The sequence below is a fragment of the Durotheca rogersii genome, assembly GCF_024521655.1.
Source record: "Durotheca rogersii strain YMJ 92031201 chromosome Unknown GGS23scaffold_8, whole genome shotgun sequence".
Classification (NCBI taxonomy): Eukaryota; Fungi; Ascomycota; class Sordariomycetes; order Xylariales; family Xylariaceae; genus Durotheca; species Durotheca rogersii.
In genome coordinates this window covers 282157-305026 of record NW_026251239.1, presented here as the reverse complement: position 1 = coordinate 305026, position 22870 = coordinate 282157, and the positions used below count along the sequence as shown (strand labels likewise).

The 22870-nt window shown below is 48.4% G+C and overlaps 3 protein-coding genes across 3 annotated transcripts; 2 read left to right on the top strand and 1 right to left on the bottom strand.

The window, feature by feature from the left end:
- Positions 1-3026: 3026 nt before the first annotated feature.
- GGS23DRAFT_620438 (nonribosomal peptide synthase side) lies at positions 3027-9946 on the bottom strand (the record flags this gene model as incomplete). The annotated part of the gene is made up of 7 exons (XM_051521103.1): positions 3027-3234; positions 3348-3462; positions 4843-5274; positions 5359-5647; positions 5715-8951; positions 9021-9729; positions 9798-9946. The coding sequence occupies 7 exons, from the start codon at positions 9944-9946 to the stop codon at positions 3027-3029; spliced, it is 5139 nt and encodes a 1712-aa protein (XP_051372366.1).
- Positions 9947-10529: 583 nt separating this feature from the next.
- Positions 10530-10892, top strand: GGS23DRAFT_596159 (uncharacterized protein; the record flags this gene model as incomplete). Its single annotated transcript, XM_051518441.1, has 1 exon — positions 10530-10892. One exon carries the CDS (start codon positions 10530-10532, stop codon positions 10890-10892), a length of 363 nt encoding a protein of 120 aa, XP_051372365.1.
- Positions 10893-19441: 8549 nt separating this feature from the next.
- GGS23DRAFT_564828 (putative amino acid transporter) lies at positions 19442-22317 on the top strand. The gene is made up of 4 exons (XM_051516164.1): positions 19442-20407; positions 20529-20751; positions 20849-20961; positions 21021-22317. The coding sequence occupies exons 1-4, from the start codon at positions 20142-20144 to the stop codon at positions 22030-22032; spliced, it is 1614 nt and encodes a 537-aa protein (XP_051372364.1). The 5' UTR covers positions 19442-20141; the 3' UTR covers positions 22033-22317.
- Positions 22318-22870: the final 553 nt, after the last annotated feature.

Sequence of the window (22870 nt, the reverse complement as noted above, 5' to 3'; positions counted from 1 at the left end):
GGAGCTAGGGCGTTGATTAACGCCGCGAGCTCTTAGTTAAGCTACTCGCGGTAGAAGGCGTATGCTAGGAGCGTATACCTTTCTGATAGAACGCCGTTTTATAGAGCGCTACGAGTAACTACCGTAGCTTCTCTTCCTTTAGCCGAGCTCGAGCTCGGCCCGAACCTCGACGAAAGCTGCTTAGTACCGGAGCTCCGGTTATCGAGGATTTACGTAAATCGGCCGGTTTAATTAACGGCGTTTACGGGTCGATAGTAGCTTTCGAAAAGGGTTCGATTAACCCCGATCGTAGATCGACTATTCCCGGAAGGAGTTACCCCCGGGGTTTTAGTCCTACTTTTAGAGATACCAGATTAGTTCTTCGATCGTAGGTTTATAGGTCCCCGGGAGTTTTATTGGTTGTTCCCGGGTAGTCGACCGTTATACCCTCGGGGGGAGTTACTCCTGGGGTTTTCTCGCTCTCTTGCCGGTTATACCTGAGCCGTTTGGTATACGGCTAGTAAGGTACGGTAGGAGAGCTTTCCTTCGCCTTCTTGTAGGTTACTTTAGAGCTCGACTTGATCGGGTAGTAAGGTACGGTAGGAGGGCTCCCCGATAACCCTTACTCTTTCCTGTAATCCCTCGATCTCGTTCCTAGGAAGCAAGCGGCGGCGAGTTACTACGATAGCTCGCCCTTAGGAAACGAGCGGAAGAGAGGGCCCTTTTGTTGCTATACGGATGCTCTTACGCCGTTTAGAGCTATTAGTAGTACCCCCGAGAGCTCTTTCCGGGGGACCCCCCGTCCCGCGCTCCTCTAAGAAGGGGGCCTCGTCGGATGGTTACGTTAGCTCTACTAGTAGGTCGCATAGCGAGAGAGCTACTACCCGGGAGCTGCCGAGCTTAGTAACTATATCCCTTTTGCTCCTTTGATATTACGCCGTTGGGTGGCGTTTTGGTTAGGCTTTAGCAGAGGTGGATTTACCGAGAGAGAAGTTTAATTCTTCGGAGAGCAACGGACGACGAAATTGCCGGGCTCGCAAGAGAAGCGACCTGCCCGGCGCTTATCAACCCCGGGATCGCATATATACGAAAGCGACCTGCCTGGAAGAGCTTCCCGCCGTGAGGGGGCTAATAGCTTTTGAACGAGCTTTTCTTTTGTTATTTGGTTTGGTTTTCGAGGTAGCTTCCCTATGTATAGTAGATGGCTCGTTTTCGTTTCCGCGCCGTATATAGCTCTCCTTGCCTTACGTGAGAGAGTAGTTAACGCCGTTCGTGTACGTCGTCGACTGGGGGGTGTGTTACGTAGAGGTAGCTCCTTAGGTTGCTCCTCTTCGTTGCTTACCTTAGTAATAGGGGCTCTTATATATACGCTCCCGTTGCTTCTATTCCTTTAGCTAGTTTTTAGATAGAATAATATCTTTTCCTTCCTTTTGTTCCTCCTTCCGTTACTCGCTGCTCGTGAGATAGCTCCTCACGCGCGCTCTCGCGCATGTAGTGCTAGCTACGTGACAGAATTTAAATATGAGATAATATGAGATAGCCTCTTATATATAAGTAGTAAGTTCACCGATAATTAGTTTTCTCTAACTCGTGGTTCAAAATACAGACAGTACACTACACGTAAAAGGCTTTCGAGGGTGGCGTGTTCGTTGATGAACTAGGTCGGCCGTTGATATTCGGCCATCACGCTTAATATTTCCTATCTTCTACGGACGAAATTATTGCTGACCATATCTGGTCATCTGGTACCGCGTGATGTTACCATGATCGGGGTATCAACGATGTCTGAGTGTCTTCGCATATACTATGCAGTAGTTCAACAGGACAACTATAATCTACGTCCTTTGGCATTGTCTCAAATCCGTGTAAGAATGCAAATCGTAACTCACGGAAACTTCCTGTCGCTCTATCTGTGGTAAGTCTTAGTTCGTATTGGGGTTGGTCGTCACTCATCCAGCCACGAATAAGTGTTATAGCGAGAAACTATGAGTAAGTTTCGTCGACCCACTCTTACGACCAGTATCCCAACCTCTACATAGATATGGAGAGTAATCCTCTATGGGATAAGCCCATTCCGCGTTGTCACCCGATAGGTGTAACTCCGGAATCATGTACTGTAGTCTGTGGATTTTCTGGTAAGACTTCACTTCTGCCGCTGTCACGTAGCCATCTCGGAAGGAGTTGCCCAGAGGAGCGGAGATAGTAAACGATGGTAGCCACCAAATAATTAAATTGGTAGTTTCTATTTTGAAGTTTGTAGTAGGAAACTCCAGCAGTATTCGGCATGGAACTATGGAAACCGACGACGTCGTGATGTAGAAACCCTAAATCTCCAGCCATGATAGCGAGTCCTAAAGACTCTGGTACATTCTGTAATCATATAAACTCTTAAACCCGGTTGTCATGGTCCGTGTGCCTTATAGATCCGGTATATTTTGGTCACCAAAGTTACCTGGGGGGGATAGAGGGAGGGTAGTCGGCTTATTTCGGACAGCTATGGATTAATATCAATTGGCTTCGCCTGTGGGGATGTCGCTCTCATTGTATCCAACTTTCAGCCTCTCGCTTTTTCCTCAAGCTCCTCAATAGATATTGACCGTAATTACAGAAAAACGATTGGAAGATAAACTCTCCCAACACTTAGCATCTTACCATTGTGCGTGATCTACCACGTGACGAACATCCTGCGATTCTTTTGATCGTTCTTCTATTTGTCTGCATTGGCCGACTGGCTGCACACTGCTTCAGGCCACGGGCTACGTCAGTTGGTCTTTCTGAATAGACCATGGACTAAACATGAATGTTTAACACAATATTATTCTTTGGGAGTACTTGCTTAGAAATTAGACGGAAGATGCTATGATTCTACAGCAGCGTCGCTTGTGGACCTGGACTAGGACAGAAGCTTGTTACTCGAACAATGAAAGTGACTAGGCACATCCAATGGCGTAGCTTTGTTTGTAGTGTATAGACAGATTACGAGAGACAAATCTCAATTGATTCCTCCACTGATCCGTTTTATCTTTATCCTCGTTGGCCCTCCGCCGTCAACTCCTCGAGCAGTTTACTCCGCTCATAGCATTCGGGTATTGTCGATGATAGGAAACGGTAGTCATAAGCGTACCTCTACCCTTTGTTCCTATAATGGAATGGTCATATCTGGCATGAAAACCCTCGGCATTAGCGCCGATGAACTGAAAGTCGAACTTCTGGACCAATGTAGCGAGCGTGAAATATAGTCGTGCCCAGGCGACACTATATAGCACCGTAGCGCGTCAGCTACCAGAACTGGCCAATGTCAACTGTTGGCATCTGCAGGGGACTCACTATATGCCGAGACAAACTCACTTTATGCTCGAGCCACTTACGTTGCATCTACAACCCAGGCATACTTGTCCCAACGTCCATCTTGGCGATATGAGACGTCGTAGAATTCCGGATCATTGACATGAAGCTCGTACGGACTGATACGCAAGATTGGACCTATTGTGAGACGAAGTATTGTCAGCATAATGGCGTCATGGAGAATGCCGTTATGTCATTGATGAAGGAGGATTTAATACCATATATCTTATGTAGTTTAGCTATTTGGAATATGTAATGGCCGTTCTTAACGAGACCGTAATATCCTTGATAAAAGCGCGTGATGGCAGCTAATTTTAGGCCGGGAAAACGTGCCAGGGGGTGAAATAGAACTCAGACCCAGTTCGTACGTTTTCATAGCTAGGGTCATGTGTATGTCGCCGTGCTCCCGATTATATATCTATCAGGACATACAACCTGGCAGTTTTCTGGGGGCCCTTCCACGTGCGGCAACGAAATTCCACTCGTTCTAGAAATACTAACGAAAACCTGGATATTGGTCTATAATATGAACTCTGCCATACTAGGCTGGCTCTTGTCTGTTGATTCGCTGTTTGCGGCTTTAGAAGGTCGTGCGATCACATGGCCTCAATTATCTGATCGTGATCCTACTGACTGGATTCAACCCTGAGAAACGCCGTCTGAAGTGTTCGCGGGCAGCCACCTCTATCTAGTCACGGTGATAGCTGACAGAGCCTGATTCAGGTACTGATTGGTTCTCGTATGTCTCGGCAGTTCCTTTCGTCGTCTAGATTACTGATTCTAGCAATATTCCGGGTTGTTGCTCAGTCATTGTCTGGAGGGCACCCTTGCCAAAAGGTAGCCCTTATTCATCAAGAACACTCGATTAATAGAATTGCCGTGGGTTCGATTTAGACTGAGCTCCTTTGCGTCTCTTAAAAATGCTATCGAAAATGATTCTTATAAGGTACTACAGGTGCAGGGTGCGGTAGGCTTCCACCCCATCTCGTTACATTATTACTTGTGAAGGATTCTAATCCTCTTACCTATCATTCAACTATTAGTTAGTAGTGAAAGAGAACACTTTTTTTTCTCTTGCAGGCCATGATTTCGATAATGAAGACAATTTCGGACGCAGGTAACGGTGGTTGGATTCTGCTCACGTATCTATTATTAAAACTTATATCTCCCTGACGAAGTAATTAGGCATGCTTTAGGACGAGACATACATGATAAGGCATATTAGTAACAAGACTAACATGCCCAACGCAGCCTTTAGTAAAATCCAAAGAGATACGAACTTCGCTATGGACGTAATCACTGAGCACCCACTCGAAAATTAACCCTGCGCTTTTGGGAAGTCAAGTCTACAAGATAGGCAGTTGGAGAATCGCTGGTGATTGTCTTTTAATGTCAGTGAACAATCATCGTTCGATCATCAGAAAAAAGCACATGCCGTAGAATTATAAATCAATGCAAAAACTAAGCTAATTGTCTAACAAAGGGCAGATATACCTATCCAGTCATGATATCAAATACACAATTCAATATCGCCGTCAACGCCGAATTCCTTAATGCCCGTAACTACGTCCCAAATACCCGCGCCGCACTCCTTCGCTCCAGTTTCTGAAATGAACTTCTCATCATATGTTACCTTGATCTTGTACCCGTCCGTCATCTGCAGTCTGTGCACCTCAACCACCAAGCCGTACGGCTGCACCATCGTGACCTCGGAGCCTGCCATTACCACCCATCGCATGTCACCGGCCTCCCCGTCTCCCCCGCCAACCGCCGTAGGCTCCGGTACCGGCTCGAACGGCTGGAAAAGAAAGAGCGCCTTGTTTCCGTAGCGCGCGCGATCAACGCCTGCCAACTTGTAAATATCGTCAAGCCCTACGACATCGTGCTCCGCCATCTCCCAGAAATCGCTCTGTGTGCGCTGGAGATAAGCACCAATGGAACCCTTTACGTCTGCGTGTAAGGGAAGGAAGTTTGCTGTGCAGCCGTTGATCTGCTGTACGTCCAACTCGGCTGGACCTGCTCACATGTTCCGACCGGTCTGGAGATAATCGAAGTGCACGGCCCGCCGGCCCGTCTGGCGCGCCAACCACGCCTGGAAGCCTGCCTGGAAGAGTATGGCAACCGTGACGTTTGCATCTCGGGCCAGGGCGTTGAGGCCGTCGACGCGGCCTGGCACGACTACCGAACGCGTGGCTGCCGGCTCGCCGTCGATGTTCGGGTAACGGACAGCCGCATTTGGGAATCTTTCTGCATCCGTGGAGTAGGCTAGGGCATCATTGCGCTTCCGACGATCCAGGCCGGCCATGTAGGTAGTGTGCATAGTCTCGGAACTGGGACAGTCGCGGTAGTGAAGTTCCGTTATGGATGGCCTTGAAGGGTGCGGCAAGCACGCGCAGAAGCGTCCCATCATAGAGTCCATGATCCATCTTGGTGACTATTTCGACTCGACCCGTTGACGAATTGTGGATGGCGGCATAGCGGATAAAGGGCTCGCCGAAGCGAAAGCGCGAAGCGTAGGTGGCGTCAATTGCCTTCTGTCTCTCTTCGTCGGACGCGACGCGGATCAAATCCATCGTGATCTTGCTGTTCTTGAGCACGGCGCCGTACCAGGTGCTGCCCTGACGGGTGAAAGTGGTCCGGAGAATGTCGTCAACCTCTGTCAGACGCTCCACCGCAGACACCCGGGCCTGCAAATCATGCGGGGACGGTAGCGGTCGGACTGTCATGAGAACCCAACCTTGGGACACATCGCTGCCTCGGCTCAAGAACTCGGCTTGGCCGGGAGGACATACGTAGATATCTTCGACATTGTCCTCACTCAACCCAACTCTCTTCATATCCTCGAGTACGACAGGGTGCTTAGACACGCCCCGCGTTGCAACAACTCCCTCCACTATCTTTTGACTCTCAGCCGTCGAGATGAGATGCTCCGCCATGTCACACAGCCTCGGGTTCTTCAGAATGGCGCTGACTGAAATTGATTTCTTGTGTTTTCGGGCGTACGCTGAGAGGTTGATGGCAGTGATGGGGTCACCACCGACGGAGAGGAAGTTTGCATTGCGGCCGAGAAGCTTATAGTCAACTCCTAAGACGTGGTGGAAGGCTGACTCGAGGAACTTCTCGGCCGATGAGAAAGTTGCTACGGTAGTTGTGGTGCCACCAAACGCTTGGAAGTTATACTTAACTAGCTCCTCGCTGCCGAGTTCGCTAATCAAAGACACCAAACGCTTCCTGTCAGATTTGCCCGAGGGCGTCAGGGGCATCGTAAGCAAAGGAAACAGAACCTTGGGATACATGTAGTGGGCAAGGCCACTAAGCCTGCTTCTGAGTTCGGAAACAACAGCCACATACTGTTCCGGCTGTTGGATGCCTTTGGTGTCGCTCGAGTGGTCAAAGGATACAAATGCAGCAAGCTGGGGCTTGCCCTCCAAGTCAGCCACAACAACAGTGCATTGTTTTGGGAGCCCCGTTGCCATTATCTGCTCTTCAACCTCGGATAACTCGATGCGGTGGCCATTTATCTTTACCTGATGATCTTTTCGCCCGATGATTTCGAGCTCTCCATCGGGCATCCACCGGACCAGATCACCAGTGCGGTATATCTTAGAGAATCCGCCTAGGTTGATGTCCACAAACGCAGCGGCTGTGACTTCTGGCCTATTGAGGTAGCCCTCGCCGAGTTGGGGTCCAGCCAAGCAAAGCTCGCCGATGGCACCGTAAGGAACGAGCTCCTCGCCATCCCTCTGCAAGATGAAGGCGCGAGTTGTCGGGAAGAGACGCCCTAGGTTGCGCGGGTTCGGATCAGATGCCATGTCGCGCATGGTTACCATCATGGCCGTCTCGGTCGGTCCGAAACACTCGACTAGGCGGACATCCTTGCCCCATATTTCCAAGATGTCGTTGGTGACGGCCTCACCCCCGACACTGATGTGTCGAAGGGACGGCACGTCCTCGGGACGCAAGAGTCGCGCGACGGTGGGGGTTAGAAAGGCCTGGGTCACAAGCATCTCGTTCATGACACCCGCGAGGTCTGAAAGGAGTCGGTCTTTTGGCGCCATGCAGAGCGTGCTGCCTGAGTTGAGCGTGTTGAAGATATCAAGAACACTGGCATCGAAGATGCAGTTTGAGGATTGCAGCGCACGCCAGGAGCCCAGAATTCGACCTTCATACGCCATCATACTCTGGATCCCGGCGGCAGCCGCACCGTACGACATCTGCACACCCTTAGGAAGTCCTGTTGAGCCCGAGGTGTATATTATGTAGGCTATTCTCTTGCTGGGGATGTTAATGCCTATAGCCGCCTCCGAGTACTGAGTCAAGTCCACATCTTCGACGAGCAGCGTTCTGCCTACGACCGTGTGCTGCTCAACGTCTTGCTCGGTGACAGTAAGCCGCGCTTGAGCCTCGTTGATGATGAACAAGTTTCGGTCAGCTGGGTTGTCCGGGCTGAGTGGAACATAAGTAGCCCCTGCCTTGAGGATTCCAAGAATGGAGATGAGCATCATGGTAGACTTCTCGAGCAATACCGTAACGCAATCGCCAGGTGCAACGCCATACTGTCTTAAGAGGCGGGCCATCTGATTTGAGACCCGGTTCAACCTGTCATAGCTGTAGGACTCAAGACTTTGCCGTTGAAGTGCTATGCGGTGGGGATATCGCTCAACCATCTTGTCGAAGTTCGTGAGCATGTTTGGAGGCAGGTCGGTAGGCATTTCAACCGGTTCTTGGAGCATGGCAAGCTCGGCTGGTGTGATGAAGTTCAAGGTTGAGATGGGCCGTTCTGGCTCATGGAAGATGGTCTGCAAGGCAACAGCGAATTGGCTAACGATGAACTCGGCCCGCTGGCGTTCCATAGTAGTGTTGAATCGAATCTTGACTTGTCCATCTACTTGACGTAGTTCCAACGTGGTCATCTCGCTCTCCCATGTCACAGATTCTCCGGCAGCCTTGAAAACGTGTGTAGTCTCAGCTTGTGCGTCACGGGTCGGGAGAATGTTGATCATGGTATCGAAGATATCGAGGGGTTGAGACGCCGCCTTGAGGCTACGACGCATTCCATGCTGGGAGTGTGACATGATGCTTCCGGACTGTCTGTGGGCTTCCTCAGTAGCCTGGCGGAGGGTGCTCTGGCGGTTCAGCATGTGGCGTCTTGGCACAATAGTTAGAGTCGGTCCGTCAATCTTGTCAGCGTCGACGACTGGTATGTCCCGCCCTGCAAGGGTGGTGGCAAAGACTACATCCTCAGTCCCGATGTGCTGCGCTAGCACCAAAGCCCAGGCCGTGTAAACAACCGAACTAATGCTAACGCCCAAGCCCTTTGCCATCTCTTCCAAACTGAAAGGCAACACAGCTGTTATTATGTTTTGGCTCACAGAGGTCGGGGCGAAGTTGAGAGTGCACTGCGACGCCCCGTCGAGGTACTGTTGCCAGAAGTCATCGGCTTCCTTGCTATTGCTTTGCGCAATATGTCGAACGAATAGTTGAAATTCTGGTCTCGGTGTCGGCAATAAGCCGTTATAGAGTGCAGAAACATCATCGTAGATAAGCATGCTGGGACTAGTTAAGAATGCAATATGGAACGCAAGGCGAAGGCGCAGGAGATCGAGGCCTCTCACGTCCCAGACGCGCTGATATTATGTGCATTTGGTGCTTCCCTGAATGGTGGGGATCAGAACGCTTGCTTGGAACTCAGTTACTGGGAATGCGTCGATGGCCTCTTCCACGGACTGCATCTGCTGACGAAGTGCTGTATCCTGAAGAAGACTAAAGGGCAAAGGCATCATCTCGTCTTCAATAATATCCGCTTGCTGACCCAGATCTTCGACGCTGTCTTTGCGAAAGAAAGAGTCAAACGTCAAGCTTATCTTGTTGCTTCGCAGTTTGTTGAGCATTTGGACCGCCTGAAGCGAGCTGCCACCCAAGTCGAAAAAGTTGTCCTGACGACCGGTCTCCGACAGATTGAGGCCAAGGACATCAGCCCAAACACTAGCAATGGTCTTTTCTATTGGATCTTGGATCTTCGTCGTTTCCTTTTGGCGCCCGAGCATAGCCACAGCTGGAGTTTCCTGGATCAGCGCCTTGATCGCCATCTCATCAACCGTCCCGTTCTGGTTCAGTGGAACCGATCCAAGTTGCAGCCAATAAGTCGGGATCATGTAAGATGGTAGAAGGCGTAGGCAAAGACGTCGCAGCTCCTGGACGGCCTCGGACCAGTCTCGCTCTTGACGCAGCACGATAGCCGCCACGAGAGAACGGTTCCCCTCAACGTTGGTGGCGACAACCACATATTTTTCAACAGTGGGCTTGCTACTCGAACCCGAGGATTGTATGACATAGGCGGGCGATTCGGGAAGAATCTCGACCGGTGTGTCTCTGCCGCAGACATGGCTAGGGCCATTGTTGAGTCTACTTCGGCCTTTCAAGAGATGGTCGATATTCTCAATGGTATGAATAGGTGCGCGTGCTTCTTGGACGTCAAAACGAAAGGTGCCTGGAGGTCATCGACCATGAGCTCGGCTGGTTCCGCACCGTCGACCCTTCCGGATCGAGTAGCGTGTACGCTGAGCCCGCAGTCAGAACGCCTAGGATAGCTATTGCTAATGCTGGTGTCCGCTCCAGACATATCGGAATGATCGCCTGTGACGGGAGCGAAGAAGCGATGAGCCGGGCCGCATTAGCGAGTTCTGAGTAGGTGATGGCTTGGCTATCCTCCGTCTCGACCGCTAAGCCCAGTGGAAGGGCGTGCGCCTAGGCGAAGAACAGTTCTGTGATGGTGCAATTTTGCTGGGTCTGCGCCACTCTCTGAGCCCGTATGGTGAATTCTTGGACCGAGAAGTCGTCAACCTTAGACCAAGTGTCAACAATTTAGCAGCCGTGTTACTGTCCTACCTTCAATGAACGTTCAGCTCCCCAAACCTTCCCCGCAGTCCGGCCAGGCATTGCAATGGTAGAGCGGCTTTCCTTCTAGACGAAAGTAAAACAAGGTGGAATGAGACGTTTCAACACTCTATTTGCATCGAGAGACGAAGGAAATAGGAAAGGAAGAAAGCACAGGACAGCGAGCTGTCGATATTCGATGGTGTCACGTAGAGGTTGCGCCTCTCCTTGACTACCAATAGCATCTCCCGAACCCTTTGCTATTGTTTCTTATCCATCATCTCGCCAGGTCGCCGCCCGCGGCCATGACAGAAAGAGTTCAATCCAAGATGGATAGTCTTGCCTCTTGGCAAGCTGACCAGCGGCGCGTGCGGCCATTAGTCGATGGTGGCCACGAAGCAGAAGGGAATCAACGCGACGACGATATGATCATTCGAATATACGACATCGGTCGCGACTTATTCCAGGCCTTTGTGAGAGCTTTGAAAAACGTAGACGATTTACCCAAACCATTGTACCGTAGATTTGAGTGCGGGTATACTCGTTATGTGGGTTGGGCCCTCGACTACAATGTCCAAGACGATACGCTTGACCGTCTCCTTGCGGAGTCACGAAGGCTTCGTGAACTCACCGTGGAGATATTGATCGACATCTGTGCTCTACTTCGACAAGGTCAGACTCCCCTCCACTGAGAGCCTTTCTCAGCTAAATATGGCAGTCTGCTTGTCAAACCCATCCACGAAGGATGACAAACATGTCCGGGGACTCTGTCAAGCCGCGTTGGTGATAGCAGAAGGGGGCGCCTACACCATCCACACTACCGATGACCGTTGGGGGAACGAAACCGATGCACACAAAATTCATACTTATTCTCACGGGGAATCCCTCAACGAGATCGCAGAGGATTTGCTGACGGGAATTGGCAATCTTCAAGATCTTGGCCCAATGCTAGATAGAGCAGTACTGGATCATTCCCACAGAGTGGCCACGCCATCTCGCTCTTGGGACTCTAATAGGCAGCACCTTGCCGAAACAGTGCAAATTTTGTTTCCGAAATGCCACGCGACTTTAGCTAAAGATATAGGCACGGCAACTTACAAATCTTGGAAGAGGCTACGCCGTAGCCGAGCTGCACACTTACGCTCTGCAGAAGAGGGCAAGGATATCGAACAATCAGTATTACAGGGCGAAATGGAAACATTTCATAGAGACTCTGGTATAGGCACAAGTATAGGCTCCTACGCCGACACCGTTGTCTCGTATCGCAAGACAACTGAGGCAGGGGTGAGAATCCCACCAATGCCAAAACATGTACGCATAAACCAGCTATTCCCGTGCATCGCGTGCGAAAGACTGGTCAGAAAAGGGGATAATAAGGCATGGAAGTATGCCAGAGCCTATCTTTTTCCCCTTGTTAACATCCGCTAACCGAGCTTAGGCGACATCTACTCGCGGATCTTCAACCTTGGATATGCTGCCAACCCTCTTGCCAGTGTGATCGCAAACCATTCTTGTCACACGGGGATGGAACCCTGCGCCAATAAATCAGGCCATAAAGGTTAGGAGGATAATATCGGGTATTAAGGCCGTTACCTCGGCGACCTGCTAAGGAAAGTCCTAGATAAGCTTCGGATAGCTACGGTATTAAGGTATAAAGGTATAAAGGTATAGAGGTACTTCCGGGTTATATTAGGACGAGAAAGGAACGTAAAACTTAGAAGAAGATAAGGACCTAAAAGACCCCCTATAGAATTATTAATTAAATTAAACCTATTTTAAGTATATCCCCTTGTTATAGATAATTCTATATTATTCTTACCCTTATAACTTTATTATAAGTTAATAATAAAAAAAGCCTAAGCCGGCGTTATACGTTAAAGCCGCCGCCCCGGTACTATTACTACCGGATTAACCTCGATCCTTTACTAAAGGACTAGAGCCGTAGACTTTCCTATTCCTGCGACTAGCCGCTTCGGAAATAACGCCGATCTTTATAGCGAAGGTAGCCTAAATAATAGCTACGATTAACGAACTAAAGGCCGTAATAACGGAATTAAAGGCAAAGGACGCCGAACGAATTACTCTAGCGCTTTAGCCGGAGCTAACCTCCGAACTAACTAATAAATCCCTCGTCGTATACTAACCCTAGGAATATAAGGTAGTTATAATAAATGCTCCGGAAATCGCGAACTTAGAAGTAGTTATACGTAATCCTCCGTAGTAGATCGTAGATTTACATAAGTAAATAAAATAGGTATATTAAAGCCTAGTAATACTAGTTAACTAAGTCGACGTAGGATACCGATAAAATACGATCCTAAAGAAGTAATACGAATAATTACGATAGCTTTACTAAACCGCTACGGTAATATAAACTACCGGTATCCGAATTACGAAGATATAGATCTACGAGTTTTAAAAATAAGTCGTAGAGTAAAGTACTTACTTCGCTTAAAACGTATAGGAAACCGTAGCTAAGTTTACCCGGTAGGATAAAGTACGAATAGCCGTAATAAATTAACTTCGAAACGCCGTATTATAAAACTAACGAGCCTTAACCTAACTACGTAAGGAATATAATAAGTTAGTAACGGACGTTAGTTCCTAGGCTACGTAAAAGGATAGATAAATTAACGAGATCCTTAGTAAAGAATACCTTATCCCCGGGGCTATAAAGGAAAAAACCTAGCTAATTAAAGACGACTTTAAGGCTTACGCGGCTAATCTAATTAAGGAATATTAATAACGACGACTAAGTAATAAGCTAACGGATATTAAGTTTATTATTACGGGAGTTAGCTAGAGGATAAGAACGCTTACTCCCGCGCCGGGTACCCGTATTACGATAGCGTCTACCGGAAGATATATTAATAACGAAGCTAGAATAAGGGAAATTATTTCCGACGGCGTATTCTAAAACGCCGCGGCTAAATATATCGCCGCGCGCGTAAGAGCCCGTTTCTAAGACGCCGCGGCCGGCGCTTTTATATTAAGAAGAGCCGGGTAAGGACTACCGTAACCGCCTCGAACCCCGCGGAATATCCTAAAAGACCTAAAGGATTCCGACGATTCGGACGACTTAAAATCTAGGGACCCGTAAAGGCCGCGACGCCCGCCCGGCGCCTCTAAAGAACCGTAGGAGCCTCTCGACCCGGCCGAGGAACGTATAATTAGGGCTTAAACTAAAGCTATGGATAATTAACGAAGTATTACGGTAACGATTAATCTAGTATACCTTATTAAACCTACGGCTTATAACGATAAAAACTTAGCTAAGTTCCGACTATAATAAATTAAGGTTAAATCCTACCTCGAAACTTATAAAGAAAGCTTTACCCGGGACGTTTAAAAGATTAACTAAGTAGGATCGATACTTACCGAAAAGGCCTAGCTCTAATATTAATAACGGCTAGCCTAAGTAGAAAGGTTAATAATCGTCGATACGTAAGCGGGATATTCCTAAGTACTTTAAAAACGGTTTAAAAACCCCGCCGAACGATATCGTAACTCTAAGAAGATATAGGAACTAAAGTATTAAGGAGATATTTCTTAGTACCTTACCGAGCTTATAGACCTTAACGATATCGTCTAATGATCCGGAACTACCTTTTAAAATTATATCGCCCGTACCTTACCTAACGAAATAACTAAGTTAGTTTATTTACGACTAGGTAGTATTCCCGAAAGCGATAAAGCCTTCCTTAAAGTAATTAAGGAAGCCGGTTAAATCTACGAAAATATAATAGCTAACCTAGGGATTTCGGGAAAAGGAAGGTCCGCTTCGTAAAAGGAGTATACGAAAGCGAATTAGTAATAGCGGTAACCCGTAAAAGAAACTCGCTCCCGCTTAAGCTAACCGGTAAACGAACGTAAGGAAAAGGATAGTAAAAAACCCGTACCGGCTAAGGACTTACGATAGGTAGGTAATAAGGAAGCTTTAGTTAAGATTAACTAGGCCGCTATCGACTAGCAAAAGAAGGATAAGAAGGCTTACTAGAAATACGGAAGGAATAATTACTAAACCCTAGCCTACTTCGTAAAAAAGGACTTAAAAGGACGGGACTTACCGGCGCTACCTAAAAAAGTCTCATCGGGAAAAAAAGGAAGGAAGAAATCCAAACTACTACCTAATAAAAGGGCTAGGATCGATACTATTATACGATAGGAGGAAACTCTTTCCCGTATTATAGAGCTATCCGACTCTAATAAAGAACGGGATTTTTAAAAGCCCTTCCGTAAGCGTAGACGGGAAAAAGAGGCGATAAAAACTACGCGAAGATTACGGCTACTAAACGGCTTAGAACGTTAGAAGTAGCGGGAGCGGTACTAATAGCGAAAAAACTACGAGTCCCTTAGCGTAACCTTAACGAGCTAAGGTTAGGTAAACGGCCTATTCATACGATATAAATAAATTATCAGGGAAAAGAATACCCCTTACGAATCCTCTTAAATACCGGTAATAAAATACCCTTAATTAACGCCGCTAAAATCGAATAATTACGCCTTTCCGTTAACTAACGCTTTAGAGCTAGAACCCTAGTAGGATTCGATGGCTTGGAAATCTCGTTAGGAGAACTTTAATATACTAATAAAATAAAGCTCCGTAGCTACGAATATATCTACCGTATCGCTTAGGAAGTTAGTAAATTAAACGAAAAGGTCGATACTATCCTACCCTAGTAATAAATAAAAGAATATCCCCCTTAGGAATTATTTATAAACGGACGGTTATACTTTAATTCGCTACGATACTAGAGTTACCGCCTACGGCTAGCTCGCGTAGGAATAGTACGAAAAGTAAAGGCTTTAGTATAAGTACCGGAATAATTTCGTAACTTCGTTCCTATTATAACCAAGGAAGCCGGATAGCGGTTCCCTAATCGGTAACCGTAGGACTACGCTATTAAGCTCCGACCGGGAACTACCTCCCCGTAGGAACCTTTATATATCATAAGCGAACGATAGTTAAATGCCTTAAAACCCTAGCTCGACGAAATAATAATTATAGGAAGAATCCGAAAATCTAAGGCCCCTTACGACGCATTTATAATATTTATAAATAAGAAGGACCCGGGCGCCCTAAGACCGGTAGCGGATTACCGGGGGCTAAATAAAATTATAATACCCGTCCGATATCCGATTCCGCTAATTAACGAACTATAAAACCTATTTTAAACGACGCGGTAATTTACTAAGATTAATCTAAAATCTAGGTTCTATATAATACGAATTAAGGAAGGCGATAAATAGAAAACCGCCTTTAAAACGCGCTACGGGCTATACGAATATATAGTTATACCTATAGGATTAATTAACGCCCCCGCTACCTTTTAGGTAATAATAAATCATATCTTCCGCGACCTCCTAAACGCCGGGGTTATCGCTTACTTAAATAATATCCTAATCTATATTAATACGCTAAAGGAATATAATAACCTAGTTAAGGAAGTCTTAAAACGGCTTATAGAAAACTATTTAGCGGTAGCCCTAAAAAAATATACCTAGCGAACGTAAGAAGTTAAATTCTTAGGATATAATATAAGTCCTAGGGGTATTACTATATCTAAAGATAAAATAAAAGTTATCCTTAACTAGCGTACCCTAGCCATACTTAAGAACTTATAGAGCTTTATTAGGTTCGCTAACTTTTACCGTAAATTCATACGTAATTTCTTAGGCATAGCTAGGCTAATTATTAGCGCTAATAAAAGAAACCGTAAGCTATAGAAATAGAAAATCGAAATAAAGAAGGCCTTTTAAGAATTAAAAGAAACCTTTACGAAGGCCCCGGTACTTATATATTTCGACCCTAACCGAGTCCTAATCGTCGAAGCCGACGCCTTAGATTTTATTATTTCCGCGGTTTTCTTATAAAAGGATAATAAAGGAAGACTAAAACTAGTAGCCTTTTTCTTACGACGACTTACCCTAGCGGAAATAAATTATAAAATATATAATAAGGAACTACTAGTAATCGTCGACGCTTTCGAGAAGTAGCGATATTATCTCGAAGGTACTTAGCATTAAATAGAAGTATATTCCGATTATTAGAACTTAACGTACTTTACTACGGCAAAAGTATTAAATCGACGCTAAGCCCGCTAGGCCTAATAACTTTCCTCGTATTACTTTATAATATATTATCGCCTAAGGAAGTAAAATAAAAAGGCCGATATTTTATTTAGATTATTTTAATATCGCCTTAAAAAAGGAGGAGCTAAGGACTAGCCGATAGCGACGGTCCTATAGAAAAAGCATTTTTTAAAAAATTTAGGCTTACCTACGGTAATATTCTCTAGCGTACGACTAAGTAATATCCTAATACCCGCTTAAACCCTAAAGTTCGTTAAATAGGTTAAAACGGTAGCTATATAGGACCCGGAATACTAGGCCTAGCTAGCTAAATTATTCGGTAAGGAAATAAAGCTCTAAGAGGGCCTTCTTTATCGGCGAAACCGTCTCTAGATACCTAAGGACCTATAATAAGAAGTAATTAAATCGGAATACGATATTAAAATAACGGGATATATAGGTATAAATAAAACCACGGAACTTATTACTCGTAACTTTTAATAACTTAACCTAGAAGTAATAGTTAGGGAATTCGTTAAAGAATACCGCGAGTACTAGTAAAATAAGGTACCCCGATATACCCCGTTCGGATTACTATAGCTTATGGAACTATATTATCGATTATAATAAACGATCGCGATAGACTTTATTACGGACTTATTAATATCTAACGGTTACGATTCTATCTAGGTTATTATAAACCCTTTTATTAAAATAGCGTACTTTATTCCGTTAAAAAAGGACGGTAAAAAAGCCGAAGACTTAATACCTATTTTTATACGTAGTTATTAACGACTATATAAGATCTCCTTAGACATTATTTCCGACCGAGACTCGCGATTTACCTCCTATATATAAAAGGACGTCTTAAAACTCCTCGGCGTTAAACTTAGAATAAGTACCGCCTTTTACCCTTAAACGAATGGATAAACGGAAAGACTTAACTAAATCCTAAAAGCATACCTACGCGCCTTCGTAAATTACGAAATAAGCGACTAAGAAAGCTTACTACCTACTACCGAATTTACTTATAATAATACTACTTTAATAACTACCGGTATATTATCCTTTTACGCTAATTATAAGTAGTACCTAATAATATATAACCTTCCTCTAGGTATCCCTAAGAATCTAGGAAGTAACCTCTATATTTATTAAATAACTCGGGTATATAACGAAGCTAAGTAATATTTAGAAAAAGTACGGTAGCGGATAAAAGGATAGGTAGATAAATACCGAAAGAAGGAACCCCCTCTAAAAGTCGGATAGCTCGTTATATTAAATACCCGTAATATTAAAACCAAGCGCCTTATAAAGAAGATAGATAAAAAGATACTCGGTTTCTTTAAGATCTAAAAGGTCGTTTCCCCTACCGCCGTAACTCTAATACTCCCGAAAGGCTAGCGTATTTATAATACCTTTTACGTATCTTTTATCGAACCCTACCGCGCTAGTAATTAGGAATTACCTAACCCTAACTAGGTCCTACGGAAGGCAGCCCCGATCGAGGTAAAAAACTACGAGGTAAATAAGGTATTAGATTCCGTAAAAACCGGAAAAGTTATTAGGTACTTAGTAAAATAGTAAGGCTAACCGGCTAAGCGCTACTAAACTTAGGAACCATAGGAATACTTTACTACCGAAGGGACGAAAGGAGCCGTTAAGTTATTCTACCTATAGAACCCTAATAAACTTATTAACCATCGGGCCTAGGTATTACGCTTAAGGACGAGCTCTTCCGAAGAAAGGAGATAATATTACACGGGGATGGAACCCTACGCTAATAAATCAGGCTATAAAGGTTAGGAGGATAATATCGGGCATTAAGGCCGTTACCTCGGCGACCTATTAAGGAAAGTCCTAGATAAGCTTCGGATAGCTACGGTATTAAGGTATAAAGGTATAAAAGTACAGAGGTACTTCCGGGTTATATTAAAACGAAAAAGGAACGTAAAACTTAGAAGAAGATAAGGACCTAAGAGACCCCCTATAGAATTATTAGTTAAATTAAACCTATTCCAAGCATATCCCCTTGTTATAATTCTCGACCCGCGAAAAATGGATTCAACACCTAAACGAGGAGCACCAGCGCCATCCCGAATGGGACGATAAAACATGCCCTATCTGTGTCGATAAAGTTGGGGACTATGTTCAGATGGTTTCTCACATCGGGGATCACCTCCAAGAGATATCGTTCGCTACTTTGCCCCGCGCGCTACAAGATGGCGACGAGACGGGCGAGGAGGCATCCTCCGAGCTGCCGCCAGACAATGTAACCGAGAACCGTTGGCCGGATCTATCTGATTCCAGTATCACCCATAACCCCTCCCCAAAGCCGTCTTCGTATAAGGATGGAGAAATGAGGCCGACCGGGAGTGGTAATAATATCGAGCCCACCGATCTCCTTGTTAAAGATATTACCGCTGCGCTCCCTCACTTTCCCACAGCCGACGGGCCTCTGACGCGAGGTGGCGGTGGTGGTGGTGGAAGGGCACAGTCACTCAAGAGTGCAGCCGAGGCCAGGTATAGCAAGATACCTGAGTGGGTTTGCGTGCGTGTTCCTATCCCCTTGCTTAATCTATAATATCTTTAAATACTTACCGGGACGTTTAGTGCAACTGCGGTGACGGAGGATATCTTGTTGCTACTAATCCACAGTGCCCGAATTGCCAGCATAGAAAATGTCCCAATTGTACGGTCGAGATGTCGAAATAGACGGTCATGGGATATTATCGGTCTCTGATGCGTGGTTACATTCCGCCACAGCAATGTGTAGGCGGACGCTTGTAACACTGCCCATTTGGAGACGCAGATGGGGACAGACCATGCCTAGGTACATCGTGGACATCAAGGACGTGAAGGCCGATTCGAACAGTTCCTATCTAGAAGAGCGGCCGAGCTCGCTCGCTTCTCTCATTGCCTTGTTCTCGCTATCATATCGGCGTGGACCCGACCCGCAGTATCGATTGGGGGAAACGGGTACGGGGCAAAGACTATGTGAGCCGGGGTAGACTATATGTATGGCGAGACGAGGTTAGCCCGACGAGGTGAAGCGCTCGGCCCCATCGTCGGTGACCAGACAAGGCATCGTACCATGAATAGATAGGTAGTACTACGAGGATATACTATGAGTATTATACGTGTTGCCACATTCCTGCCGGCCCGGCTGCCTCAACGGGTTAGGCGCCGTCAGTTGCGCCAACGCTAGGCTGGATAGAGGAGACGGGTGCCGACAGCTGGGCGCGGTTGGGCGTCGCCACGCCACAATCGGTCACGCAATTTCAGCCGGGGATGAGTGGAGAAACGAGAAAAATGTTACCGATAAAGGTAGGTATAGCCAGGTTGTCGAGGTGGTATCCATCGCGTCCCCCGGTCTCGAGATAGCCAGCAGCCCGCAATCTCCACGGCGTCGTAATTCGCTTGGTTATCGGAATTTGTCCATTTATCTCGTTCCCCGGCCTGGTTTATCGCTCTCCCCATGGCCGCGCGCCTGCACACCGGCCCGACCTCACGAGGACACGCGTAGCCTGGCCGTCCGACGAGACGTCCGCCCTTCCGCGGCAGGGCGCGATCGACCTGGCCAAGTCGACGTGATATCGGTCTTCTCCCCCGCTCCCCCCCCGGCCCTGGACCAGATAGCAAGCACACAGGCCCCAGGATCGAGAGCGACCACGAGAAATCCCCCTTCGTCCGACGCATGGCCTAGCCTAGGGCCCCCACCGCCGTCCCTCTTCTCTTTTTGCCTTGCGAGCACAGGCCGTACTTGCGCCGTTGCTAAATACTCGACCACCACCCCTTTTTCCCGCTGCCCGCCGCCCTTCCCTCTCACCCACCCACCCAATCAGCCAACCAGACCCGGTCAGCACGCCATGGACAACCTCAAGTACGTCGAGGAGGACGAGGAGCGCGCGGGCGCTTCGCCGCCTCGCAAAGGCGACGTCGACGGCGACGACTTCCGCGTCATCGACCCCGAGTCCGGCGTCAAGCGCGGCCTCAAGACCCGCCATCTCAGCATGATGGCTCTCGCCGGCATCATCGGCCCCGGCCTGCTCGTCGGCAGCGGCAGCGCCCTCGCCGGGGGCGGCCCAGCCTCCCTGATCATCGGTTTCGGCCTTGTCGGTATCATCGCTTTCAGGTACGCCCCCCCCCCCCCCTTCCCGCCCACCTGCGTTTCTCTCTCCACCTGTTCGTCGAGGGGGCGTGTGTCGTGTGTCGTGTGTCGCGTGTGCGCTCGCGTGCTAACCCCGCGCGCGCAGCGTCATGCAGAGCATCGGCGAGCTGACGACCCTGTACCCGTCGGGCGGCGCCTTCATCCAACTCGCCTCGCGCATGGTCGACCCGGCCTTCGGCGTCGCTGTCGGCTGGAACTACTTCATCATCTGGTTCACCGTCCTTGCCAACGAGTACAACGCCGTGTCCAGCATTCTCGTCTTCTGGAGCGACAAGGTCCCCATCTGGGGTTACTTCCTCCTCCTGTGGGTACGTTACCGGCCAGAACCCCACCTCTCTCTCCCTTGTCTCCTCTAAATCCTTGCATCTCGGTTGCTGATCCCCGCGCGCACGTGCTTCCTCGCAGACTGCCTTTCTGCTGTTCCAGCTCTGCGGTGTGTCCACTTTCGGCGAGGCCGAGTTCTGGCTCGCTCTCATTAAGCTTGTGGGGCTGGTCGCGTTTTACATCTTCGCCATCATGTAAGCTGGCTGCAGACGATCCCAAATCGCTCGCGGACCGTGGTTCTAATCGGGTACAGTTACGTATCTGGCGGGGTGATCGGGGCCGACGCCATAGGGTTCCGGTATTGGCACGATCCGGGGCCGTTCGCCGACGGCTTCCGCGGTGTCGCCAAGGTGTTCGTCTTCTGTTCGACCTTCTATGCCGGCGTCGAGTCGGTAGCCGTCGCCGCGACGGAGACGAAGAACCCGGGCGTTGCCGTGCCGCTGGCCATCCGGCAAGTGTTCTGGCGCATCCTGTTCGTCTACATGGGCGCCGCCTTCTTCTTCGGCCTGACGTGCCCGTCGAACTCCGACCAGCTCCTCAACGGCCCGAGCCGCGCGCTGCAGAGCCCGATGACCGTCGCGTTGCAGAACGCCGGCTGGCAGGGCGGCGTCCACCTCATCAACGCCTTCATCCTCATCACCTGCGTCTCCGCCATCAACAGCTCCATCTACATCGCCTCGCGCACCCTGCTCTTCATGGCCCAGCAGCGCATGGCGCCCGCCGTCCTCGGGTGGACCGACCGCCGCGGCGTCCCCATCCCCGCCATCGTCGTCGCCAACACGTTCGGCGCCCTCTCGATGATGAACGTCTCGACTGGCGCTGCCAGGGCCTACGGCTACATCGTCAACCTCAGCGGCGTCTCAACCTTCATCGTCTGGGGCGCCATCTCCTTCACCCACATCCGCTTCCGCCGGGCCTGGAAGTCTCAGGGGCACAGCGCCGCCGAGCTGCCGTTCGCCTCGCTCTGGTACCCGTGGAACGCCTACTTCGGCCTGGGCTCGAACGTGTTCCTAGCTCTCGTGCAGGGCTGGTCCTACTTCTCTCCGTTCGACGTCGGCGGGTTCATCGACGCCTACATCCTGCTGCCGCTGTTCTTCATCATCTTCGTCGGATACAAGGTTATTTTCAAAACCAAGTTCTGGGGCCTGGCGGAGGTCGATTTGCACTCGGGCAGGCGGCGCGACTTAAAGGACGCCAACGAGGTAGCCGAGGCCGAAGGAGCGGCTGCCCAGCCTTGGTGGCGCCGTCTTTGGAATGTCATCTAGGCTAGCTAACGGGTCCAGGGATCGGGGACCGCCTCTCTTGGGACGCATGGGGTTGACTATATGCTTGTTCATGATATATTATATACCACAATCCATTCTAGACATGCAGTAACAAGATATAGATATGTTAACCAGTAATTAGTCCCTAACACATACCTAGCTAGTTCGCATATAGAGATCTACTACCATGTATTCTCGTTTAGGATTCTCGTTTAGGGCCACGGACGTCCGCCGTAGCGTTATTGAACCTTAGCCAACGTGCGAGCCCTCGGAAATAAAAATAGCGATTCCAAGAACTCTCTGGAGAGTCGCGTTTCGAGCACCGTCTGCATCACTCTTTATCTCCCTTTCTCCCTTCTTCAGCATGTGTGAGTCGGTCACATGTAAAAACTAAAACCGCCAGAAATCAGAAATGTTGGTGTGCATTCCGTATTATTATGTCTGGTTCAATTCTCGATTTTCCTGTTGACTTATCGTGACACACTACCTACCCTGCTAGCAGCGGAAGCTACACGCTGTTCCACGCGAGCGGCCGTAGTACTACTAGATCAGAGGAACCTCGTGGAATAAGCCTGCAGAGAGCCACACGGAACCATACTAGAGGTAAGCATCCCTTCGGATGGCTGCCATGGATTCGACCTGGCGCGACGTGGTAGCTTTAGCCGCGTAACCGATGACTATGGTCCCAGTCACCCCACGGACTTACACACACCGCTCCCCTGGCGGGATTACCCTATGCCAGGACGCGATTTCGTGACAGTGAAAACAGTCGAGGTTGATTAATCCGGCCCCAAACACCGTGCCGAACCAGATTGCCGTCACAGACATGATTACGTGT